The sequence below is a fragment of the Diachasmimorpha longicaudata genome, chromosome 3 (assembly GCF_034640455.1).
Source record: "Diachasmimorpha longicaudata isolate KC_UGA_2023 chromosome 3, iyDiaLong2, whole genome shotgun sequence".
Classification (NCBI taxonomy): Eukaryota; Metazoa; Arthropoda; class Insecta; order Hymenoptera; family Braconidae; genus Diachasmimorpha; species Diachasmimorpha longicaudata.
The window spans coordinates 5181381-5207172 of record NC_087227.1 but is presented as its reverse complement, the minus strand read 5'-3'; the positions used below and the strand labels follow the sequence as shown (position 1 = coordinate 5207172).

Sequence of the window (25792 nt, the reverse complement as noted above, 5' to 3'; positions counted from 1 at the left end):
CACGTTCCCATCGTAGTTTATGCACCACCGCCACGAAATTTTGCTGTTGAAACTGCTCCACAAGCGTCAGCAATCTCCCATATAATCCCTCATCACGTGATCAAAGTTTTACTTATTGGACACATTCAACGTATGCTTTGACCCTCAACAATCCATTCTCATTGATTTCAACACCTTCAAATGTTCGGATATTTGACTAATTATTTGTAACAATTAGTGTGACAATGGCACTGCTCGGTGCTCAACAATTCTTCGGCAGGATTTACTCACACTACCCTAATATTCGACTGCCATACATTAACTTATCCAGAACGCAGAAGGTAAACAATCATGGACAATTGCAATAGGTTAGGATTCATTTATTTACCTTTTGTTTCACAGTGTTATTTATTGACAATATCTTCCCTACGAAGACTATAACGTTCCTATTATGTTTATCAGATATTTATAATATGTCTGACGAGTGGGACATTGTTGCTGAGTGGTTTAGCAAAATACTTGAAGAGGAGAAGGCGACCATCTAATCCGGTCCATCGCCGGCCCACGAGAGATCTTCGGCAACGATTATTGAGTGCGAAACCTTCTAATTTTGGTGAGAATATCTACAAATCTAACTCTAGACTTTTATAAATGTGGAGGTGACTTTAACGTGTGCATACGACCTACAGATACCGTTTCACAAGTATCGTGGGCCAAGAGAAGTGAAGCTAGTACCCGCAGTCATATCAGTGATCGAGCTTCCCTGGTTTCTTCGATACCTGGAGGTCCAGATGGAGATGTCAGATTAACCCCGCAGCAGTACGGTGTCTTAGGTAAGTCTCTGCATAAAAATAATTTTGTGAACTGATACTGATGTCGGTGACGGGTGAGTGGCTTAAAAGTATCTCTACCCTCAGGTCGGTATTCTACCGACTGAATAGACTGCTTTTGAATCTTTTCAATTGCCGAATTTTCTAATTAATTGTATGAGCATAATTTTACAAAAAATTCATTCATCGTATTATGTAAATTAAATTTCGGAAAGTATCAATCTGCTTTTAAACTTATTCTTCTTGCAAGCAAATAAGGGAACTTTGTCCCTCGGTCTACCGACATCCGTAGATGCTCATCGAGAGTTATCTGATATTCAATCCTTCCATTTTGAAAGACTATTTATTTTGGCTTCGAAATAAAAGAAAATGTGTGCTGGAGCATTTCTATGTATTTACCAAAAATTGAAGTCTTCAATTTTCAATGGAATTTACAATTTTATATTTTTTATTTTCAAACTGAATTAGATGTTTTCCGTCTCCAATATAGTTATTGAATTGCGCAGAAAATGGGCAATTGCTGTAGCAGACTAATCATTGTTTTTTATTTTAACTCTTTCTAAGAACAAAAACCAATTTTTATAAGAGTACTTATAAAATGATTGAAAAATCACAAGTGTCAAAAGTACGATATTTTCGGTCGTAAAAATCATGATAAATGTTCCCCTATTTAAAATTCTACCGAAAATAAATTGACTACGGCCCCAAAATTTTCAAAAAATAAGAACATTTGCTTTTTCCTTCACCGAATAAAAATATTCTTAAATATTCCCTCCGTGTAGAATCATTATGTGTTAGGGCCCTTACTGCATAAATTCAATTTCCGTTTTCCGCACTGATAAATAGATATGAACTGAAAGCTCAATACACACAATTTTTATACTACAGCCGTTAATATGTGCGTGTGTGTGTGCGACGCGATTGTCAAGCCAATTTTTCTAATTATTCCTTCAACACAACCGGTATTTAAAGGGAATGAAGCAACTGAATTTAAGCTCTGACTATTCAGGAACATATTGCTAATATATATATTGATAACAATAGCTACACTCAGGTATAAACAATGAAATTATTCACTTGTCCTGGATGTTCTCTCTCCTCTTTTGACACCTAAGGACATTTGTCGCTGCAATATGTAAGAATATTAGATTTTTCACAGAATAGTTCAAATTCTGCTCGATTATCCTTAAAAATCTGCTATAATTCATGTGTTTATGATTCTCTTTAAAATTGTTTTGTATTTTTTTTTATCGGAATATGCTATAAATTACTCATTTGTTATTCTCTGCAATATTAGATCAGCGATTACGCTCCAGTTCCAACATACTTTCTGATATTCCTTCAACTAATTCTCGAATCTATCAAAGTACAACATCATACGTTATCATATGTCATTGACAGATCATAATTCGACATTATTCAAGATTTTTAGCACAGGTATTTGCTTAACAATGCCATATGGGTTGTAAAATGTGATAGAATTCGTCACAGTACGCCATTATCTTCAATTACATCATAATTTGATGCTATTGATTTCAATATTTGGAATATTTTTTATTTTTTAGAATTACATATCATTTTCTGAGATTTTCTCCGCAAGTCTGAGTGCTCTACAATTATTTCCTCCAATGATTTCATGATTTCTCTGAAATTTCCTGACAGATAAATTTATCTTTCATAAAAACTGATCTATTTAACTGCGAAATTAGATTTTCTCACCCGCACTATTTCACTACGGAATTTTATTCGATCTTAGTCGCATCAATTAATTATACAATGGAGTTTATGACAATAAACTTATAGAAGAAAGCGATAAATAGAATCAAAATATCTGGGATAAAAAATTTTGTAAGAATCTCGAATACATAATTATTTGAAAGAATCACGGGAAAAAGAACATAATTTGTTTAATTCAATACATTATCATTGTTCCATAAGCCCTAACAGTATCTCTGCACAAAACTTATCAGCTACGTTCTTATAAATATTACAAATCTTCTTTGTATCCCAATCTCAAAAATATAACGTAGCCGCGCTCTTCCATAAACAGCAACTACATTCTTCTTTGAATCTTCGCCTCTCGTTCTAGCATTCATTAAAATGCTTAATCAATTCCAGGAAAATATTATCTCGAACGACGGTCATATAATTTTTCAAAAAATCATGTTAATACTGCGTTGGTCGATTCCCTCTATCCACCAAAAAAATTTTTTGAAAAAATTGTATCAATGATAACATGGCATTTAAATGTCATTGGTGGAATAAAACGATCTAATCGCTGCAGTAAATCACATCTTATTAAATTTCAAAACATTGATTTGTTCATAATAACGGTTATTAGCATCAGAGTTTTAATTTAACAAGTGTATGGAACATGGGACATATATCTGTATTGTAATTCTTTTAAATTGTACTTGACGTTCAGTTAGACTAGTTCAGTAATGTTATCATTTCTTAGAGTGCTATTTAACGTGAGTCTGTTTTTGTCAATTACAAATTATTCATATTTCATTTAAGCCTGACAATAACAGCCTCACATTTTAAAGGCAAGCATATGTATTGTAGTTATTAAAGTGTATCCATTTATTTCTTATATGAATACTATAAAATGATAACACGTTCATTAACCACACAATACGAGAAATATTTTTCACTTGAAATAGAAAAAAAAATCTTGCAGTTTTTGAAATATTTTTAAAGCTGTATACTTGCCCATTTCTCCCCAGACAAAAAAAAATTGAGAAACTACTTGTCTTAAAAAGGAAACAGTCAGCGAAGGAAAATATAATAATACTGAAAGAAACGTGCAAGTATAACTATATATAGTTGGGTTTAATAAATATTCCGTTGGATGAGGAATGTGCTGAGGCGTTAATCAGGCTGTTTACATCGAATTTGATTTTTCTATCGTTCCTGATCAGCAATAACTTCACGTAATTCTGTAGAGAGTTACTAGGAACGATAGTATAGAAATGGAAAGACAAGGTAATAAATTCGTAGCTCCTCCCAATGCATCCTTGTTCTTGAGTGATTGTGGCCCACCATCATCACCCTGTACATTAGAATCAGATTTTGGTGGGATTATGCTATTATCATCATCCTCATTGTCGACAATATTGTTAACATCATTCTGTCGGTTTGTCGTGATCGATGATGTTTCTGAAGTACTTGAACTGGAACTTGAACTGGTGATAATAGTTGTACCACGTGTTGTTGATGGTGCTACAGTTGTTGGAACGATACTTAAATTACTGAGAAAATAAATAGGACCAAATTCTACCCGCATATCGGTCATCGTTTCCTCTCTACGTATACCACTGATTTCACGAGATTTGCTCTCACTGTCATTATAGTGTGACACTAATTGTCCAGTATACGACACCTCATGCTCTGTATAATTCGCCTTCACCGTCACGTTCACTCCAGTCCCAGGATCGAGATAAACTTCCACTCTGTTATTAAACAATCATTAACCGTTAGGATAAGTACAAGGAAGAAAAAAAAATTCATAAATTCTGTTATTATTTTGAAAGGGGTTTAGCAAGAAACTTGGAACTTGACCGAAGGTCTAAAAAGAAAATGTTAAATGCAACGATATTTTTTTTGTCTTTCGCATTTCCTGGATACTTCATTGAACGTTAATGATTATTCGAAAGCATCGCGTTCTTTTCATCTAGAAAATTATTGTAAACAATCCCAATCGAGAGGAATTTAAAATAACCTACTTTTAATAGAAAAATATATTATTTTGCGAAGACATAGGTGAATTCACTCTTGAAATTAATAATTGACACGCTAAAATAATGAAATTCTAACCAATATTATATATTCCCTCCACACAACATTATTTTTCTCTCGCTATGATAAATAATGTTAGTGTTATCCCCCACATGTGGATGTGTGGGAGGGATTATACCTCATTCAAGTTCCTGTTACGCATATCTCTGAATTTTTAAATTTACTCATTGATCGTCTGTAAATGTTTCCTCAAATAGATTTGAAACCCTGATAGATAGTATTTAGCATTCTACTTTCCATATTATTTATGCCTTAGCAATATCAACATTTTGACTACGTAAAGTGACCCGGGAATAATGCAGATCATTTTAATTATGCGAGACCGAAAATACATAAGAAAACATGAGAATGGAGGTCTCAACATTTTGACAGCTGATGGCATTGCATGATTGAATAGAGGAGATAAGTTGTATATTACCATGGAAAATGTTAACATAAATATAAACGGAAGCAGAATTACCACGTGACTGTTTTATTTTTTTCAAAAATTCGTTTTGAATTTTTCGGAATAGAGTATGTGATAGGGGAGTCTCAATGAGATATCAATAACGTCCTTTGAAAAACAATCGTTCGCGTTATCAACTTCTTTCAGTCCTTCGTGACGGTATAAAATTGATAAGATATTAAAAGAAACCCTCCACCTGGTAACTCGGAGCGTCCAGGGCTATTTTCGTAATCTCTACTGTGAAATGAATTAGCGACTTTACGTTCTTCTGTACGAATGGCTATATTCTGTTTAGATAATATATTATTTACTCACGAATAACTATCCTGGCGTAGAGATTTCTCCGTCATTCCCCAGTTAATAGTGGGTAACTTGGTCCTATTAAACAGCGTAATAGAGGTGTTGAGTGCTTTAATCATAGCATGTCCTTGTCCCCAATAACTGGAATAATTGTACTCATATCCAAATGCCTCGGCAAGTTTGGCCCGTTGATTTCTCGAATTGCTGATTGTCGCTTGTCCAATTATCTTTGGTTCACTCTTAATTATACGTGTACGCCAGTGATTAAGTTTAACGGACGTTAATTCGTAGTAAATTGGTTCTGTCTCAACTAATAATTCACCAAAATCTGTTGAATCTTCTAGGCCATCCTGTGAATAAAAATAATACTTTGACCATTATTTGAAAAGGACGAGTAATGTCTGAGATTCGTTTACTGGAGTGTGGGCAACAAATAAAAACAAATTGACAATGAAACTGACGCTCTTGACGTAGGCTATTGTCCCAAGTCTCTCGTCGTGATTCAGTGTACCAATGTAGTGGGTGTAGGTAGGTGTTGAACTATCCTTTTCAGTCTCATTACTAGCAACAACGTGACGTGCCACGTACATTGTTTCAGTAACAACAGCACCCGGAAAAATTGGAAGAAATTTATTCCATGTTACCCAACTTAGACGAGCAGCATTATCAACATTCTCCAATAAATCATAATTTTCCATATTTTTTACAGTTCCTAGAACTGTAACGGTGCACTTTTTTTCTCCTTTCAATTGGGCACCAGCAACCCATACACCACTTTCTGCTGCACGACAGACGTACATCGCCCGTCGCTGTCCTGGGTCCTCATGATTTTCGTCTGAAATTCAAGATGAAAAGAGAAAACAAAAATATTAAAATTCTTATCACTTTGCCCATTACCATATAATGACATGGAAATGTGAGATAACTGAATTTACCAGTTGATTTGGATATCTGAAATCCCCCAATTACGAGATTCTTGTCCTTGGAAGGCTCGTAATGACTTATTGGCAGCCAGTTTAATGTGCTAGATGTCAGAGGCACACGATAGGTCGAATGTACGTGTACACTACTGTCGCATTTTAATCCTGGGATGGCCAATAGGGCTATTATAAACACCACGGAGACACACCTAGTCCCTAAACATTTGTTTCGATCCATCTGTAATAACAGAAAATTTTATAACGTTAAATATCATTATTTCTAAAGTACTTCAGGGATATTACTCGTGGGAAATTACGGCTAATGAATGGAATTCTTCAGAGTCCGATAAGACATCAGCGCAATCTCAACCAGTTTCCAACGAATTTGAGACAGTTATTTTTTATCAATTGTTGTTTATTACTCATGGATACAACAGTCAATGAATGTACTGTTGTCGCGTATGCTATCGTTGAAAATTTAATGGCGAAAATTCGTAGAATGGCTTGATTGAAGCCCTGAATTGAATTTCTGAAGAAAGTCATTATAATTATGCAATGGACTGTCAGTCTCGTTGATTAAGATTACCCAGCTTAGTTCTTGTTAATCATTAATCAAAAAAATATTCCAATTGCAGATGTTAAAGTAAAGAGCTTTGAATATTATTGAGCGAGAGAGAATCAACTCAAAGCATTGAATATAATTATCATAAAGTCAATGAATTGGATACAGCTCCTTCAGGAAGTCGACCCTTGATAACTGCGAATAGGACACACGTAAAAAATATCATACATACTAAATAAAAAATGTTTGATTGACATTTCATTGAATGAGAATAGTTGAAATATTCGAAAATACTTTGACAGTTGTTAGTCAACTACTCGACAATTTTTTATGAAAAAAAAATAATTTTGAAAAAAGTCTTTTATGAACAGTTGTATTGTGAACTCGACACCAGTTTAATCTGAAACATTTATTAAGATTTTAAGAAAGATTCTGTCCTCTAGTGTCATAAAACTTTTCCTTGGGTTCGTCCCTCAGGATTTTCAATTTATTATAATTTAGTCTTTCGCCCACGCTCTTGAAGAACGTCCCTGTCTTCCTCGTGCTAAATCGAGTATATTTCTACTGGATTAATTCCATTCCTCTATTTATCTTTCTCACATCCCGATAAGGATCAATGAATCTATTTTTATCACGTGGAATTTGTCAAGTGATGTCAACTAGTACCCTACTAATGAATTAAGATATAAAAATAGTATTGTCATCTTGTCTCCAACAAATTCTCTTTCCGACGAAACGGAAACCGGAAACGGAAGACGAGTTTTTGCCGATTCGCCTCGCGAATTTGCTCTCCTGGTCAGTCACGGTATTGCGCCCATCATCGTGGTGGTGTAACGGTGCTAAGTTTCCGCGGTACCGTTCACGTACTCACCACAACTGATAATAAATTCATTCGTATTTTCAAGTCTCATACAATGAATGTAAAAATAAAGGATTTACTGTACTGAATAAACCTTGACCGAGTATGTTGTGGTGGTGAAACACCTGGAGGGCAATATCTAATCAAACAAATCAACCGATGACCCGTGACCAGAGCACCGTTCACTTGAAATTCTGACATGGTCTGTTGGCCATTCGAAATGGACACATCAGCATGTTAATAAATGCGAGAATGACCGATGCATCAAAGCGTGAACTTGAAATAAATCACTTCAGATAATTTTATATTCATCATACTGATGACTCGTGAATAGTCGAGTGTGATTTGCAGCAGATAATCTTATTTATTTTCATTTTCATTCCATTTATTGAGTGACTGAGTTTGCAGTCAGTGGATGAAATAATAGTGACTAGGAGTTGATGTATCGTCAAGGATAATAACCTCAAGGTCTGTGGCCACAGTATTTGCTAAGGGAGTCACCTATTTAGGTAGAAAGAGTACTGTATAGGTACAAGTAATGTAGTAGACTCGAGCCAAAAGCCATATCGATTTTCCACTTGGTCCCCAACCTGACGAATCGTCCAACGTTGCCATGATAACCCAGCAAACTGACTCGGGAATTAAATTCCTATCAGATAATCGAGACGATATCAATGCAACGACTTGATTATTTTTTAAAAAATAGTTAAGTCATTCACTCCGTGATTGTTGAACAGTTTCCTCTGTACAATTTCAGAGTCACCACCCACCAGTTACGACTCCAATCTCGGGTATCCCATTGTTCCAATCAGGAATCAATTAACTGGGGGTTATTGCACTGTCATGACCAGTCGTGATTGAGATTATCACAGGAATTTTATGTCCAGTGATGGCATCAATCGAAATAGGATTTTTTATTATTTATTGTAGGCGTGAAACGGTTAATTCATGTTTGGATTGATGAACGAGTGACCGGATGAATTGGTGCGAGAGTGATGTAGTGGGATATTTTTTGTTATAAGTGTGGAGGAAAATTTATTAAATTATATATAAATTAAAAATAAATAGTGGAAGAAGGTGTAATTCCTCGGTTGTAGGAATAATTTAATGCTGTTGAGGTGAAATTCGCCGGAATTCCCGCGTACATTTCAGGGAATTTTGGATAGTTTTTGCCGAAAATTCGGGGGAAATTGACATTTAAAGTGGATCAAGGCTCTCAGTAAATTCAAAGATTATCGAAAACTATGTAACTTGTTTAGAAAATTCTATCACATTTGGAATCGTACTTTTTTTCAGTTAGTTATCTTTTCTGTTTTGCAAAAAAAATCAGAACTTAACACAGGGTCGTCGTGTTGTTGTCAAAGATTAAAATATGAATTTTCAATCATTAAACATTAAAAGAGATAGAATATTCGACATGTTTAAAGAGAATTCACGGTTTAGAAAACCAGTTTTCTTATTTGTTTTAAGAACGAAATCGTCAAAATATTCAAAATATCACTTTCAGAAATTTAATTTAGATAGTACTGTGTATCATTTTTTTAAATTTTACTCCTACAGTTAGTTGCAAAATTTTGCAAATGAAAATATTCAAAAACAGTGTAAGTCATCGATAAAATAGTGGCCTAGGTTATAGTTACTTTCAGGTAAAATTTCTCGGGATTTTACTTTAAATTCTTTGGGATTTTAAGGATATTTTCCCAGATCTCTGGTCCAAATTGTTGAGCCTCTAAAATACCCAGTGCCAACACTGAAGTGTTTTTAAAAATTTTGAAAAATAATTTTACCTAGAAATTCTCCTCGTGAATGATGCATGCATAACCATTCGCGGTCTTGCTCAAATAAAATATAAATTCATCTAAATTCTCGTCGAACTGGTATTTAAATACCTCAACTTATGCTTAAAATCCCGACAAATTTTCCATCTACTCGACCGTGTTTTATCGCCCGAAACATCTCGAGAAAAGTTGTCTGAAATGCCAACATTGGTTTTTGCCGAGCTCGCAGTGGAGCTCCTCTCCCCTAGCATAACTTAGTCCCCAAAGAGACTCAATGAACTTCCACTTGCATTAGTCATTACGGAAATTCAGACTTCACACCCTGTGATTCTCGAAATTTAGTACTACAATGTAATCGCATATCTGAATGAACTAATTGAAGTGAAAAAAAAAAAATTTCATTCTACCGTTGCAACGATTTTTTCGCCAGTCTAATGGGTTCATTTGACCTATCTCCAGTAATTGACATTGACTACGATGAGAGTTAACAAGCCCGGCTCTGGGCATGGGTCACACACTCTAGTGAACTCAATATAAAGTGCAGCAGGAGGGGCGGTATGATGCCAATGTGTATCATTATCTCAGTCGTGTAGGTACATACGTGGGTGTTTTACTCTGAAAATGAGAATTATTATATATATGACAACCTAGGACACTCAAATTCTGTGTCAGTCTCATTAATATCATCGTAGTTCATCAATTTATTCTCGTCACGCTATTCCCTCACCGCATGTCTCTCCCCTGAAACAATTTTTTTATCAACTGGATCTCCCTGATCAATAGATTTGGGTCATAATATTGACAAGGAGTAGGATTATTCAAAGTTAAGACTGTTGGCTGATTGACTAATGATGGGAGAAATAATTCAGAAAAGTTATTGAACTAGACCGAAAAGGAGAATTGAGGAAGAACCTTCCAAATTGGTCGAATTTTATCGATCCTTCCGCAGTGAGAAAGAGAGGGTAAACGCCACCCGAGGGAATTAATCCAAAACTATCCCCTTTCCACCTGCCCATCCACCCGCACGCGCCTGCCCAAGGTCAATCCCTGACAATCAAAACTGTGCACTGAATTGCAGCGTTTTTCCAACTTTATAATTTATCACAGTTCCTCATTATTTATTATATATATTTTTTTTCGAAATTTTATCATAGGTGAGTCGTTCTCTGGTGAAGTGAGGTCAGCATGGATTGCGCAACACCGACACATTTTTCATTTATTTTTCTCTCACTCACTACCGACTGTCCTTGACTTTTTTTTTTCTCCTCTTCAGGCCTGGCACTGGAATGGAACGGAAGGAATCAAATTCGCTAGATCTAAATTGTGTGAGTGAATCGTGAATGTTTTTTAATATCGACTTATCAAATTAACGGAAATGTAAGAAATTTCAAGGGGGAGGGGGGTAATTGAACGATCGATAAAGGTGGGGGATGGGAAATAGAAAATATCAGAAGTTGGCATATGAATTGATGGTCGAGTTAATGTATTCTCAAGGTGGTTATGGAGAATAGAGAGAATTTTAACAGAACCAACACTATCTCACAGAGATAATATTATTCCTCACTATTAACGTTAACACGATATACGATAAAAAATCAAAATAAATAATGATTTTATTGTTGGTTTGGCACGCTCCATTCCTTGACTCATTGGGCTTAATTTTTGCCCTGTCATAACCACCCAAGGAATCATCATCATTAATATTTTTACCACTTTCTCTCCAACCCTTTTAATTTCTCACAATTGGCTTAGTCACTGGTTCTGGAATTCTGGAGGAACATCGCGAGCGTCACAAGAAAAAAAATGATATTCCATTCATCAATTTCACGTCAATGTGTCGCACCCATTGTCGTCCTTACTCCTATGAATTCCTGGACAAGAATCGATCTACTCTAGGTGGTGATATCTAAACAGTTTATACTCACAATTGAATTCACTTGTACGTGTACACTGATTTAATCACGTCTGGAATAATTCTTGTAAAATTTCAAAATCACTGAATCTCAGGTCGTCTTGAGGTGATCATTATACGGTGAAAAATCGTCAAATAACACGATAATCCAACTGATAAATCACAGTTAAACACAGTCAACACGTTATCCGTTGTTCAGCAGTTGCAGTGCCTGTAAAGTGCGCGTGGCGAATAAACCGAGCGAGGAAACCACTGACGACGCAGAGCCCTGTTAAACTCTCTGTCTCTCTCCCTCTCACGCTGTGAGAGCCCTCCCCAGGCTGTTATGCCGGCGTAGTAAAGAGTCCTGACGGTTCTCCTCAGATTTGACCGTTATCTTTCCCTTTCTTCCTTGAATTCAGCCTTTCCCACCCCTCCACTCACCAAAAATCATCGAGTTGGGATGCCGTGGCGCCGTTGACTGGTGCATCAACACCATCAACACCTACTCCATCTTAATTTTTTCCACTCAACAATTTTTTAATTCTCCCAATGAAAAACCTGAGTAAAAAGTCGGGAAAAAAATGAGTAAAAAATCGATTACTCATCTCGTATTCTCTCATGCAATTACACAAAGAGAACAAAAATGGTGGGACATTAGGGCAGTGAATTTGAACCCTTACTCACCCGTATTTTTTTTTTTTTTACCAAAGGAATTGAACGCATCGATGCGCGCGTTTAGCTTTTGCAAAAGTCGTTTAACGCGCGCTTTAGAGCCTGCGCTTGAGATACTTTATCCATTCTGTACTTGTACAGGGGCTTTCTGACGATATTGAACCCCCTCTAACGTTGGTTCCCATTGGATGACACATCCTCCAATAAGAATTTTTCGAATGTATTACGTCACTTGTGCGATGTTATTGACGCTTGGCCCAGGCCGATGGTAAGAGACTCCGGGGAACCAAACGCACACTAATAGAGAAGGGGAGGTATATACATAGGTCACATATATATTGTCAGCCCTCAGCCCCCAGTCCCCTTTCATCCCTCCACTTTTCTCTCGGCAATTTTACCTTTTCATCACGAAAATTCCTGTAAATTTTTTTTTTGTGTGTCAGGGTTTAACGAGCAACAGTGGGACAGGATCTGGAGGGGGGTGAGGGGAGGGATGGACAGATGTTTGAATTGAATGTGCAGATTGATATATACATTCTTTTGGGATTTTTTTCTTCTTTTACAGGCTTGGAAGCACTAGAAAAGGCGCTCTATTGCTGGGAAGATGCCCTCACTGCATTCAGCTGCAACTGCGGGAGTAATGCACTTGCATTACCATCTAAAGCGGATGCTGCCTTCACTCATGATGTACAACAATTGCTTGACCTTGGATATCAAATTCAAAGTACAGCTGAGCTGTTGTTTATCGATCAGGTGAATTAACATTGGTTGTTGATGATTTTATTATTCTGGAGCTTCTGGGCTGTTTTTTCAAGGCCATTTTGTATGTTTTGTGTTAGGAAGTTTCAGGTTTTTAGGAAATTTTATAATTATAGGGAATTAAGGAAAATTTTTGATAACTCGATCTCACTTGGTATTGTCATTTCTTTTCCTGTAGTTAATTATCGTTAATGTTTAGAAAGAAATTTTTAAAAATTAAAACAAGATCTGGTGGATAAATCAACATTTTTGATGGAGTCAAAGATCAATGCTGAGTTTTTTAAAATGTAAACGTCTGAGTAAAAGCCTGTTATTATTGTTTATAGCACTCAGTACTGTTTTGCAATGGAAGTGACGGAAGTGAGACAAGTCACAAGCGCGCCTCGACAGCACGGTCCGGTGGAAAGGATAAAGACAAAGCGGATGCTGCATCCTCCCCCGAGTCCTTTGCATCAGCGAAAGACGGGGTAATGCATTTTTTTTCTTTTTAAATGAATGAGTAAACTGTTTTTCTGGTTAACACTCTGGTCTATCTGCTCTTTGTATCTCAGGTGGCTGATTTGAGGGAATTTGAAGAGTTCTCTGAGTTTTTCCCACACTTTGAGAAACAAAAGCTGTATCATGTGGCTTTGAAGCAGTACGAGGACCGCGGCATTCCTTGCAGGCAATAAAATAATACGTTACTTTAGTTTGTGGTTGAGGTATTATTTCAGTGAGTTATGAATAATGGAAATTTTGTAACAATCTAAAGACGATGATGTTACTTTGAATGTTGGTCAAGGCGTTTGAAAATTTTTTACGAAAGTCAAATGCTTTTTTTTCTGATAATTTTGGAGAAATTAATATTTGATGACGTGAAAGGATGATGGGGTAATATGGACACTCATGAAAAATTATTCTATTTTTGATTGAAAATTTTTTTAGTCTATAAAAATTTCTATCATAAACATTGGGTTGGGCCTCCATATCATTTTATGCTAAAACTATCATGTTGTTGAATTTAAAAAACTGATTTTTTTTCGGGCCTGAACATTTGACGTTCACTCTAATAAGTAAATGACCTTCATCGATTGCTTTCGATAAATAGTCTCACAAATTTAAATATAATTATGTCCATATTATCTCACCCTCCTCTACTTTTTCTACAATAACGGTTTTATATCTTCTGATAATATAGGAAGCTGCATACGGAGTTGGTTAAATGCGGTTCTGACGTTGAATACGTTGCGAAGGTCCATTGTCTACGCCAGGCGTACTCCAGGCTCTTTACTTTGCCTGCAGCAGCTTCGTGGATTGCTGATATGGGTCGTCAAGTCATCAGCGATTTAATTGTTTATGCTGACAGGGTTTGTTTAGCCTTTCTCATTCGTGTTGAATTACTACTGATGCGGTATTCATTGGTGAAATTACGGTGCCACTCTGGCCTGATATGACCGGACAACAGTTTTGAAATGACGTTGAATTAATAATGAATTTCACTGATTTCATTCGGTTTAAATTAATTAATTAAATCTGCAATCAGCAGATTGATCAAATGAGTAATTTTATTTGAAACCCATAGAAATAGGAGAACAATTTATTATCGACTTTTCATGCCATGGACGAACGTGGATTACCGACCGAGGAAAAACAATAAATTTTTTATTGTGGTAAAACACGACCATAAAGAGTTTGAACTTTAAAATTATTGGAAATTTTCGTTTACGTAGATGAATATGTAGTTTTTGTTTTATAATTATGTTGTGATAGCCCAACTTTCGGCTTTACCTTAGACAAGGAACGTGGGATGTTGATTATTTTCAAACAAATACTCCCACTGAAAGAGATATAAACTTGTTAATTTTTTTTCAAGTTAATCTCTCCATCTATTGTCCCGGTTTAACCGCTAAGACTTTATGGCTCACAATTTTTCAACCTATCACTCCCGTTCGATATCTTTCATTGCCCCTCGTAAAATGATTTTCCCGTTGCAACTTGTGTGCAATTTGCAAGATTTTATATTATTAGGCTGTGCGATTTCGTTCAGTTCCCTCGAGGCAATTGAAACTGGAGGAAATATTCAAAATTATCAATTCTATTGAATAATTTGAAATCAATTTGTCCTTGCGATAATGTAAAATGACTGCAATTATTCACGAGCAATGATTTTCTCACCACATTCGACCATGAACAAATCATCCATCACTGAGTTACTGTAAACTGTGTGAGGGATTATGAATTCTCATGATTTTTATTGATATTTTGCAGGACCCCAAGGACTATCTTAGCCACTATGAAAGAATGATGGAGTTTCTCAGCGATTCTAGCAATCGTAAAATTATGGAAGAAGAGTTAAGTGGACGTGGAGTTAAGTGCATCAATTTTTTTGATGTCCTCATTGATTTTATTCTTCTGGATTCATTCGATGAAATTGACAAGCCACCATCATCCATCAAAGCTATCTTACAGAATCGGTGGATTTCTGCAAGTTTTAGAGAAACTGTAAGTAATTATTATTCTTATAAATTCTCTTCATCTCCAAAAAATTCTAAAAAACCTCATGTCCTCGTAAATTTATTAATTATCAAATAAGTCAGAATACTTAAAGTAGTTATACCCTCAGGTCGGTATTTTACCGACCGGTAATGCTACTTTTGAATATTTTCGGCGGTTCAGTTTGAATATTATCAATTGTTGTCTTGAAAATTTTCAGTAGTTTTTACTTAAAAGTTGATGACAAACTATACGGGAACATTCATGAAAATGATTTTTTTTATTTTGTTGAAAATTACCAAAGATAAGTTAAACTTTTCATTTCCTTTCTGATCACCGTAATTGTCACATTCTTTCTTCATAGGCCATCGGCACTGCAATATGGTCAGTTCTAGTGGGAAAACGTCAAATGCTCAAATATTCGGACGGTTTCCTCGCCCACTTCTACTCCATCTCAGAGCAAGTATCACCAGTTCTCGTGTGGGGTTTTCTCGGGCCAGAAGGAAGTCTCACATCAACATGCAACTACTTTAGGGATCAAATAGTAGAATTTTTAATTGATATATTTGATTTTTTCAAGGTCAGGTATACTAATGTTGATAGTCTTGCAGAAGATATTCTAAGGGAAATGAGGGTGCGCGTAGAGAATATTAATCAGCGATTAACACTCGAAGGATGTTGATTCACGCGCTGATCATTTGTTCTTCATTAATAACTGTCGAGTCACATATTAGATGATATACTCAGTCACAATGTTACACAAGCAATTAAAGGATAATCCGCTGTATTTAATACAAGTTGGTACTCTACATGCCCTCGATGGTTTGTATACTTGAGCAAATTCCAGTGGCATTAATTACCATTCCTATTTTTATCTTAGAACCAAACAAAGTTTATTTATTCCCTACATATATTGCTAGTATTGATGACATTTTTTTGCATATTACCACTCTTGTTAGCACCAGTATGATCTGACAAATGTCCAAGGACATTGAATAATTGTATATATCCGTGTACAGTTGAAATAGGTAGGCAATTTTATATTAATAAACATCTTTTGTGAACGCTGATGATTAGTATATCTCTATTGTTTCGCTAAATACTCTAGTTGTCCTCAATCATGGGTTTCGCACATATTTCGCAATTACTCTGAATTTTAAATCCTCTGGACAATAAAAAAACAAGTTGTGCATCGCATTCGACGGGTTAAAGTCTGTTATATTGAGTCAGTAATGAGGATATAAAATTACTGACATTAAATTTCAGAAAACTCCAATTCATGTTCACTAAGGGATTGTTCAATAATTAAAATGGCGACTAATATTTTCAAGTATATAACTTCTTTTATGGAAATTCATAATAAAAAAATACATCATTTATGGAATCATTTCTGAGAGTTTGAACATTTTAAGGCCCAAGTGTTGCAGATTTCCATTGCTGATAGCTCCCTCCCTGGGTGAGATGTTCCTTTCTTGGAGATGTTGGAATTTGAATCATCAAAATTGTCGACTAGCAATGATTTTTTCAAATGCCATAAACGGTTTCTCGGAGACTTTTCTCAACAATCAGCTGCTAAGAAATATCTATCATCATCAGATTCATCTGAGTCTGATGACGGCACGTCTGGGTAGATGTTCAGTTTGTTCATAGTCTTATAAGTCTCGAAATCCTCCCAACCTGGAAACGCGAAAATGAAAGTTTTTGATTATTGACCAGCAGAGGTGGCCATGGAATTAATTTGTTATCAATATTATTTGATTATTGTCGTTATCATCGATCTATTACGAAAAGAAAATAACTCGTAAATGAGTAATGGCAATCCAAATGGCATCCTCAGCTCCAATTAACTCTACTTCTAATTAACTTTTACTTCTTCTGATTAACAAGAGTAGAATCATTTCTTAATGACATCGGTAATCAGTAATAAAATCGATAATATTAAGAAAATTAATAGCAACGGCCACCCCTGTCGACCAGTTTGTGATGAATATCTCGAAATTTAAGGAACATACGAAAATTTTCAGTGGAATCTTTTTTGTGAAGTGAATTGAGAGCTACAACGAATGTTATTATAAACATTCTCCTGTATCCCTCGAAATTTCGACGTATTTATCGACAAATCGATTCACAGGTAAGTGACCTCATCTCGTTTTAAATCAATTTATCTCGTTCACTAGAAGAGACGAAAAATTAATTCACCTCGAACTCTCGAAATGCGATCGAACGATTCCTCCACAATTTTATCAGGATCCGGAATAATTTGACGGGTTCTTTCTGTCGTATCCTCGAGTCGCAACCAATTGTAAACTAAAAATGATTAAAATAGTGATAAATAAAATAAATTCATTATTAAAAATGAGGGATAAACTAATCGTCAAATAAAATAATGCAAATAAAAGAGGAATCTTACATTTATGTGCTTTAACAAACTGAATTCTTATTTCTCTCCCCGTATTTTCATTCACAGTTTTTTCAGGTACAACCGTTCCAAAGAAATACAAACTCAGGTAATACACTTTGTCGTCATGTATAGTACTGAAAAAAAGAGGAAGGGGGAGGGCGGAAGTTTGTTAATGGAAATCAAATTCAATTCAATTTGTTAACATCATGACTAACAAAAAGAACAAATCACCTGAATCGAACGTGATCGAAGTCAACATCAACGAAGTATTTTTTGACATCAACTAACATGATTCTTAGCACTACTTTGACGTCATCTTGATACCAAAGTATTTTTGGCAGATTAGCTCGCCTTTTTAGCATGGGTGGACCCATACCATCAATCAATGGATACTTTTTCTCGTGGAATTCAACTGTATTTGTATTCTATCAGTCTAGTAAGAGCCTAAGAGGACCAAGTACCAATTATTATTTTGGTTAGGAACTCGTATGTAAATAACCGATAGGTGATTGCTTTTCGCAAAATGAACTAATTCTATCGTTTGTACTAGTTTTGTACCTGTTTTTACTAATTAACCTGTGTTTATTAATTAGTCATTTATTTTGAAATAATTATTGAGAAAACCAATATGAGTCTGGCCGACAGATCAGGAGAAATTGATGTTGTTCGATAGTTTGACTTCACTGATCTCTCGGCCAGACTCATATTGGGTTTTTAATTAATTATTTAGAAGTAGATGGGTTATTGACAAAATATTTTAAGCTCAGTACAAATAGGTACAAACCTAGTACACATGACAGAATTTATTGCTTTTGCAATAAGAAGTCACCGGTCGCCTATTACATATATATATTACATAGGCATCTCTTTGTCACTGCCAGCTGCCAAAATTGACCGCGGTGCCTCTCACTACCGGGGTCTTTACTAACGTCTACATGTCGTCGTAGACGATCCCCGGGATCTCAGCCTCTACCCAAAATTATTCTCGGCCTTTACTTTAGTACATCTTCTGTCATTTTGGTATGGGCAACAAATGATAGTGAGCGTCTGTTTATCTCTGTTGCACCAGTCTCCATTGGAACTACCTTCAATATGTATTTACCCCAGTTCTCCAACATTGATAAATACTATTCACCCCATTGATCACCCACGTAACCCACACAAACTCCGCAGTGTCGATTCACGTTGATTTAATCAAAGTCCCGGTTGTCCCGTCAAGATCATCTGACAGCCACTGGATTGAACGAACGGATTGGAAGGTATGTAAAACTCAAATATTTCGTTGTGGGCACAGTGATTGATCCCCCCTCTCTCCTCAAATATACACCAATGTCAATGAATATGTCACTGAAAAATTCGCAATTTTCGTGATTGAAAGAGCTGACGAAATATTCTAATCTCTTGTTATTGACATCAATAGTATCCATATCTCCATATCAAACTTATATTATCACCATTTTTAATCAATATTTACATTCTTCTATGCAATTCGCTCATAACAATAACAAAAACTCAAAAAGTGGAAGATCTCTAGTCCTCCTAATTATTGCAAATAATATTAGATTCAATTAATATTTGATTTTTTTTTCAATTTATTTGATCTTCTGATTGTGCTCATTTGGCCCGCAATTATTGTACAGTAGCGAACATTTTGCCAGTTCATATAATTGATTTTGACGGCAAGTATTATTCTTTTTATCAAGTTCATTATTTTTGGAAATTTATCATAACTTTTTGAGTGCAATTTATTTGTGGCATGCTATTAAATTAATCCACCAGACCAACGTTAATATAAGTTATCGCCTTTCTATTCTGGACATTTCATACCATATAAGCTATATTTTCCTATATGACACGTCTTTTACAATTATATTTCCAGTAAAATTCAACAATGCTGTCGTCGTTCCGCCTACTTCTTCTCCGGAACCCCTCAAGTTCCTACCGTTCACTAAGTCTCCTGAAAAACCAAGCCTACGTCGACGGTAAATGGGTGCCATCAACGTCCTGCGAAACCTTCGCAGTGCACAACCCAGTGGACAATGCCATCATCACTCAGGTCCCCGACATGACAATCGAGGATACTGCACTTGCTATAACCTCTGCAAAAAGCGCCTTTCATTCGTTCCGGAAGACAACAGCCAAAGAACGAAGTGATCTACTTCGGTGTTGGTACAACCTGATGGTTCAGCACTCCGAGGAACTCGCGGAGATTCTCACAAAAGAAAACGGCAAGAGTTTGGCTGAATCCCGAGCCGAAATAAAATACGGAAATTCATTTGTCGAGTGGTTCTCCGAAGAATCTCGTCGCATAAACGGAGAGATTCTTCAAGCGCCTTTGCGAAATCGAAAATTGATGATTCTCAAGCAACCGATCGGTGTTGCAGCCTTAATTACCCCCTGGAATTTTCCCCATGCGATGATCACGAGAAAAGCTGGGGCTGCAATTGCTGCAGGTTGCACATGTATCATAAAACCATCAGAAGACACACCCTTGACAGCCCTGGCACTTGCTAAACTCGCTGAAGACGCTGGTTTTCCTGCAGGAGTCATCAACGTCATCACTACGAGTCTGAAGAACTCAGCCACTGTTGGGAAACTCCTCTGTGAATCTCCAGATGTTCGAGCTCTCTCTTTCACTGGATCAACTCCAGTAGGAAAAATTTTGTATGAACAATGTGCATCAACGGTGAAGAGAATAAGTCTAGAACTGGGGGGAAATGCTCCGTTCATCATCTTCGAGAAATCCAACGTCGATCTAGCCGTTACTGGAGCTATGGCCTGCAAATTTCGAAACACTGGACAGACTTGTGTCTCAGCAAACAGATTCTATGTTCATAACAAAAAGTTTGATGAATTTATTGATAAATTCATGGAAAGGATTTCTAAGGACATTAAAATGGGGGATGGAAGCAGGGAAGGGGTTACACATGGACCTCTGATCAAATCTAGTCAGGTCGACACAGTTGAGAAACTGGTGAATGATGCTGTGAAGAAGGGAGCGAAGCTGCATTGCGGGGGAAAACGATTGGAAGATCTTGGACCATTATTCTTTGCTCCAACTATTTTGACTGATGTTGATGAGACTATGGAGATATGTGGAAAAGAGATTTTTGGGCCAGTTGCTGTGATTCACAGGTTTGATGACGAGGATGAAGTTGTGAGGATGGCGAATAGTGTTCCAGTTGGATTGGCTGGGTATTTCTACTCGGAAGATTTATCACAGATTTTCCGGGTCGCTGGAAAGCTGGAGGTCGGGATGATCGGAGTCAATGAAGGCCTTATTTCGTGCGCTGAGGCTGCCTTCGGGGGGGTCAAAGAGTCGGGCATTGGGAGGGAGGGATCGTCACATGGAGTAGAAGATTTTCTTGATATCAAGTATCTTTGCATTGGAAATATACAGTACTGAGTATTTTTTATTAATTTATGTTTAAGCAATGAAGCGATAAAACATGACAGTTCAGTACTTTCCTGCTCTATTCGCGATAATTTTCCAAATATTTGATCAGAAATAACTACGAAAATACTACGATAAGAAACTGGTCTTTCGACATTTTTTCTCAATTCAACTCATTATAGAGACAGTTAAATAATGAATGAAGTGCGAGATATTTGTTTATTATGTTTTATCGCTTGGTTGTGTTGTTAATTATAAGAATCCGTTTTCATGTGAGATATTGAACGATGTACAACTATAAATGTGATAAGAGCCTCAGTCTTCCAGTAGATTTAAGGAAAAATATTTAATCAAGAATAATCATAATAGTCATTTGTTTATTGATTATAAACAAAATAAAATAAAAATTGACGGATGTAACATAAATACTGGAGTTAGTCAATACGATAAAAATATTGTAGAAAATTCATTATTATTTCTCACATTGGGCATTCTCATTTATCTTGACTTATTCTTTATCACACAAACAATTCCAATTCAAGTACAATTAATTAATGTAATATTAATTAGATAAATTAATGCTGGATTAAATCAATCATCGAAGGAATAAAGCATTAGTTTAGTGATTGCAGTATAACAAATTGAATTGTAGACACATTATGGTTGAGATAAATTTACGTTGCTGCTGCTGCAAAATTGTTAAAAAATTTTGGCAGTATGTTAATTCAATGGGAAAAAATAATACTTGTTCAACAGGAAGAACTGGACGTAGTCGAGGATTTGCCATTTTTGTTGCATAAACATAAGAAATTATGACAGGAGTTATCGATGTGTGCTGTACGCTTGCATTTAAAGAAAATAACAATTCAGAGTAGCAGCAAAATACCTTTTCACTTCACTTAAAGATTAATACTATACTTATTTCGATTTATATTTAATTTCATCCGGGAATGCTTCCCTCGCTGGAATCAGACTAAGCATCATAACATGACGAGCACAGGCACGAGAATTGCGAAATTGTGTGTCTGTTCCATGAAGACGATCTAAAACTCCTAGGACTCCGTAGCACTGATTGAATCTGGAAATCAATTGACAGATTATTCTAATTAATTATTTGTTGCGTAGATGGCTAGAAAATATCTCTATAGTCTAAATTGTACCGAAAACTCAAGTCCTTCTGAATGATTTTAGCATAATTGTCCACAAATTAATAAGAATTTAAATATAAGTGCAATAGAATATTCCAGCCAATTTGCCCGGTTTCTATGATTGTTGTCAAACATGTAATAACATCTTGCACATGAATTACTTTGATACATCCAAAGAAATTCGACAAGTTTCTCAAAATGGAAGTTATACTTCGGCAAAACCTCTTTCTCTCGTATCAAGTTTCTATGGTTTCCCTCGTCAAATTGTTGATTCTTCAATTTTTCTAAGGGGAAAAAAAGGTGGTTGGATTCTATACTTATCATAATGGAACCCACTTTAGATGATGGAAGTCATGTGCCTCAGGTGATGGGAAGAACGGTAAATGGTAACCGGAGTGAGCGTTCAGCGTTGATAAAATAGCCAGGGAGAACCATATCCAAGCGGTAGCCACGTGTGAACCAACAATGAACACCCCGAGGAATGGAGGTATGAGGTTCGATCCAATGTGCTCCAGGGGATGACAGTAGAGGGCTGTCACAGCTATGGGAGCCGTCCACTGATGATGCTGCTTGTGAATATACTTGTACAGGTATCGACTGTGGAGTAATCTAAATAAAACAGTGGTAAATGATTTTTATTAATTTCACTAAAAGTGATTAACATACTTGATGTACGTGAGATGGACAAGTCATTAAAATAATTGGGGTATTTAAGGTGTGGCAGTGTCGATTAAAGCTGTTGAATGTATTTATCAGACCCCAGAAATATGAGCAAAAGCATTCAACCCATTGTCTCAGATCATTTAAATGTTATCAAACGCAAATGTAAAATAGTTTACTCAGAAAAATATGATTCAACCCATTGTCTCAGATCATTTAAATATTACCAAACAGAATGTAAAATAGTTTACTCAGAAAAATATGATTCTTTCATTAGTTAACAACACAATGAATTTAATATTATTCCCAATAGAATGGCCTCTCAAATGCAATTTTCTAGTATTTCCTGTTGTATTTTTTACACACACCATCACCTATCTTCCTACAATCTATAATACAAGATGGGATGTTCACCTGTGGGAATAGTAGAACCCAATTTCTTCGAATAAAATATGCACAGCAATTTCAGCCAATACCCAGTGAAACGTAGGAAGCTCACGAACTGGAGGATAGCCACGCCATTCCATGAGGAAGTGACTCAGGTATATAATTGGCAGTCCAACAACAATTTGATTAAAAACGACTTGTACGATAACTTTAATCAATTCTTTATTATCCACTGGTTCATTTGTGCCTGGTTGAATTTTATAACGTCTAAGTGCTGCCGGACGATTCGTTATATCCAAAAGTGTGTAAATACCCCCGAAGAGCCAGTAGACAACGAATGTCAGTACTAATGATCCTAAATCGATCATAAATAAATTTTATAATATTACAAAACCTTCTTTCATAATTCCTTATCGTCTCATAACTGGATTTTTATAAATAAAAACGTTTTTCTAGTAATTCAGTAGCAAAAACGAGAAAAGTGACTTTTGACTAATGACCACTTTTTGATGAATATCTCAACAGCCAGGGGAAATAGCGCAATTTTCGTTAGAACTTTTTCTGTGGCGAAAGGTGAGTACTACAACAAATGTTATGACGATAATTTTGCTATCTTCCTTAGGTTCGTAGATAATGCTCAATAACTCGACGGAGGCATCACTCAAGTTATCTCGGTTTATCACTTCGTTACTGAATTCATTTCTTTTATTAGTTCGTGTGAACTGAAAACTTAATGACATTGCGCAACGAATGCTAATTTATTTTTTTTATTTTCTGTAGCAGAATAGACCGTCCAGTTTGGATGGACTAAGGAAAGAAAAATAAGTTGATTTTACCATAAACGTAAAGCGTAATGGGATCATCTCCAATAGTGTCTAGTATTTTATCCCATTGTGCTTGCCAAAAATCAGCGGACGATCCCCAAAATCTCTGTAAATACCTGGAATTTATTGGTTGAAATTAATTAATTGCTTTGAAGACTACTTCCGAAGATTATTGCTCGGAAAATTAATTCCTCTCTGAATCATTCATCGTGATAATTAATGACAATCGATCATGGGTGTGCTCATCCATTTCGATCTATTCTCAGAATAATACAATTAATAATAATTTTAATTGGTTAATAATTGCAATATTGCTCTTCATTGATGCTCATAAAGCTAGAATCCTACATAATCGTAATTTTCAGAGAACCCCGCATCACCGGTTAATGACTAACTTGACGAGTTAGGTGTCTACAGAATTAATTTCTCTCACAAAAAAACTGACTACTCAATCAACAGAAATAAATTTTTTTCTCACTGTTCACAGATCATCAGAAATAGTAAGCTTCGGCACTGAAGTGGGAGCAAATTTTTTGCTAAATGTGCCATTGCAAGACGAACTGAGAGAAAGTTCGCCAATTATTTGAGAGATAAAAGTCGCTCGTGACCCCTTTCCTACGTCAAAAGTGAACGAATGTACACAGAATTTCATTGCAACTCTTCCGACCTCTGCATCCGAGAATAATTAGATTACCTCTAATGACCGAAGTTATTACTAATGACGATTGTTACGAACAATGATCAGTTGGGAAAATATTCAGTAAAAAATATCTCCTGGCAAATTTCCTCTGCCTTTAAAGGAGAATTATTGTTTGTCATTTTCTATCCCACTTTTGTTGAATAAACCAGTACAACAAAAACCACTGATTGAGTATCAAAACACTTACCACGTCAAAGAGTTACAAAAAGCGGCGAATCCTATGACGACGGTTCCAATGACGAACAAAACACTTCGCAAACTGGACAACAAGGTGGGTTGACCTGGTCCCTTTGTCCCAGGTCCCTCTGGAATTTTCAATGTTTCATCAAACGATCCAAATTTCTCACGCAAATAATTCATCACGAAGCATAAAAAATTCCGACTAAATATTCGCATAAAAAATTAAAAGTGAACTGCTCCCCTCCGTTAAAACCCCTTTTGACAACGACGTTTGTAAAAGAAAAAAAAAACAGTGATATGAGTAACGAAGTAGATAACAATGTTTGCCAAGAAATTGTTTGATAACAATAATACCACCAGCACTGACAATTTTCTTTAAAACTATGATGGAACAATTCAAAAACTCCTGTCAATAGATGATCATCATTTTTTGCTACTCATTGTCATCAATAAAAATAAATCACATGAAATGTACATACCTTTGCATTGTATTTGAACATCCATTTTTATTAAACGATAATTGGGTTCAATTTGTTGACAGTTATAAAGGTGTTGACATTGACTCGGAAACGACGTCTAGTCGATAGACGGAAAACGATGTGAGAATTGCAAATATGCGCCGTAGCTCTCAACAAGAGAGAAACTGAGAGGCCACTGAGAAACCTAGCGTTACCAGTTTTGTTTGTTGTGTCGTCATCAATGCCGTAACTTTACCACTAGCACCTATATAATTATAAAATGACGGTAATAAAACTGACAGTAAAAACTATTTACTAGTGACCATTGAAAATTGATTGAAAACGTTATTGACTGGTCAATAAATTTATTAT

General features: G+C 35.9%; 5 protein-coding genes across 8 annotated transcripts; 2 read left to right on the top strand and 3 right to left on the bottom strand.

Moving 5' to 3' along the window:
- The first annotated feature begins 98 nt into the window (after window positions 1-98).
- LOC135160151 (mitoguardin) lies at window positions 99-16338 on the top strand. Its single transcript, XM_064116374.1, has 9 exons — window positions 99-320; window positions 442-592; window positions 669-812; window positions 12603-12790; window positions 13123-13263; window positions 13348-13460; window positions 13974-14142; window positions 15044-15277; window positions 15633-16338. The coding sequence occupies exons 1-9, from the start codon at window positions 225-227 to the stop codon at window positions 15948-15950; spliced, it is 1554 nt and encodes a 517-aa protein (XP_063972444.1). The 5' UTR covers window positions 99-224; the 3' UTR covers window positions 15951-16338.
- LOC135160154 (protein unzipped) lies at window positions 1184-12158 on the bottom strand. 2 transcript variants are annotated; one of them, XM_064116379.1, is made up of 6 exons: window positions 12050-12158; window positions 11397-11923; window positions 6288-6510; window positions 5814-6187; window positions 5368-5702; window positions 1184-4261 (listed from the first exon to the last, which is right to left on the bottom strand). In XM_064116379.1, exons 3-6 carry the CDS (start codon window positions 6508-6510, stop codon window positions 3739-3741), a joined length of 1455 nt encoding a protein of 484 aa, XP_063972449.1. In that variant the 5' UTR covers window positions 11397-11923; window positions 12050-12158; the 3' UTR covers window positions 1184-3738. The 2 variants fall into 2 exon arrangements, with proteins under 2 accessions (XP_063972449.1, XP_063972450.1); XM_064116380.1 differs by lacking the exons at window positions 11397-11923; window positions 12050-12158 and adding an exon at window positions 9879-10029.
- A 253-nt stretch (window positions 16339-16591) lies between the features above and the next one.
- LOC135160164 (uncharacterized) lies at window positions 16592-18662 on the bottom strand. 3 transcript variants are annotated; one of them, XM_064116406.1, is made up of 5 exons: window positions 18526-18662; window positions 17901-18113; window positions 17679-17803; window positions 17468-17575; window positions 16592-16945 (listed from the first exon to the last, which is right to left on the bottom strand). In XM_064116406.1, the coding sequence occupies exons 2-5, from the start codon at window positions 18041-18043 to the stop codon at window positions 16827-16829; spliced, it is 495 nt and encodes a 164-aa protein (XP_063972476.1). In that variant the 5' UTR covers window positions 18044-18113; window positions 18526-18662; the 3' UTR covers window positions 16592-16826. The 3 variants fall into 3 exon arrangements, with proteins under 3 accessions (XP_063972476.1, XP_063972474.1, XP_063972475.1); XM_064116404.1 differs by having other exon boundaries at window positions 18454-18584; XM_064116405.1 differs by lacking the exon at window positions 18526-18662 and adding an exon at window positions 18228-18517.
- Window positions 18663-18705: 43 nt separating this feature from the next.
- On the top strand, window positions 18706-21825 carry LOC135160153 (succinate-semialdehyde dehydrogenase, mitochondrial). The gene is made up of 2 exons (XM_064116378.1): window positions 18706-18928; window positions 19549-21825. Exon 2 carries the CDS (start codon window positions 19561-19563, stop codon window positions 21073-21075), a length of 1515 nt encoding a protein of 504 aa, XP_063972448.1. The 5' UTR covers window positions 18706-18928; window positions 19549-19560; the 3' UTR covers window positions 21076-21825.
- On the bottom strand, window positions 21421-25624 carry LOC135160161 (fatty acid hydroxylase domain-containing protein 2). Its single transcript, XM_064116400.1, has 6 exons — window positions 25442-25624; window positions 24970-25087; window positions 24095-24198; window positions 23286-23613; window positions 22548-22820; window positions 21421-22141 (listed from the first exon to the last, which is right to left on the bottom strand). Exons 1-6 carry the CDS (start codon window positions 25464-25466, stop codon window positions 21982-21984), a joined length of 1008 nt encoding a protein of 335 aa, XP_063972470.1. The 5' UTR covers window positions 25467-25624; the 3' UTR covers window positions 21421-21981.
- Window positions 25625-25792: the final 168 nt, after the last annotated feature.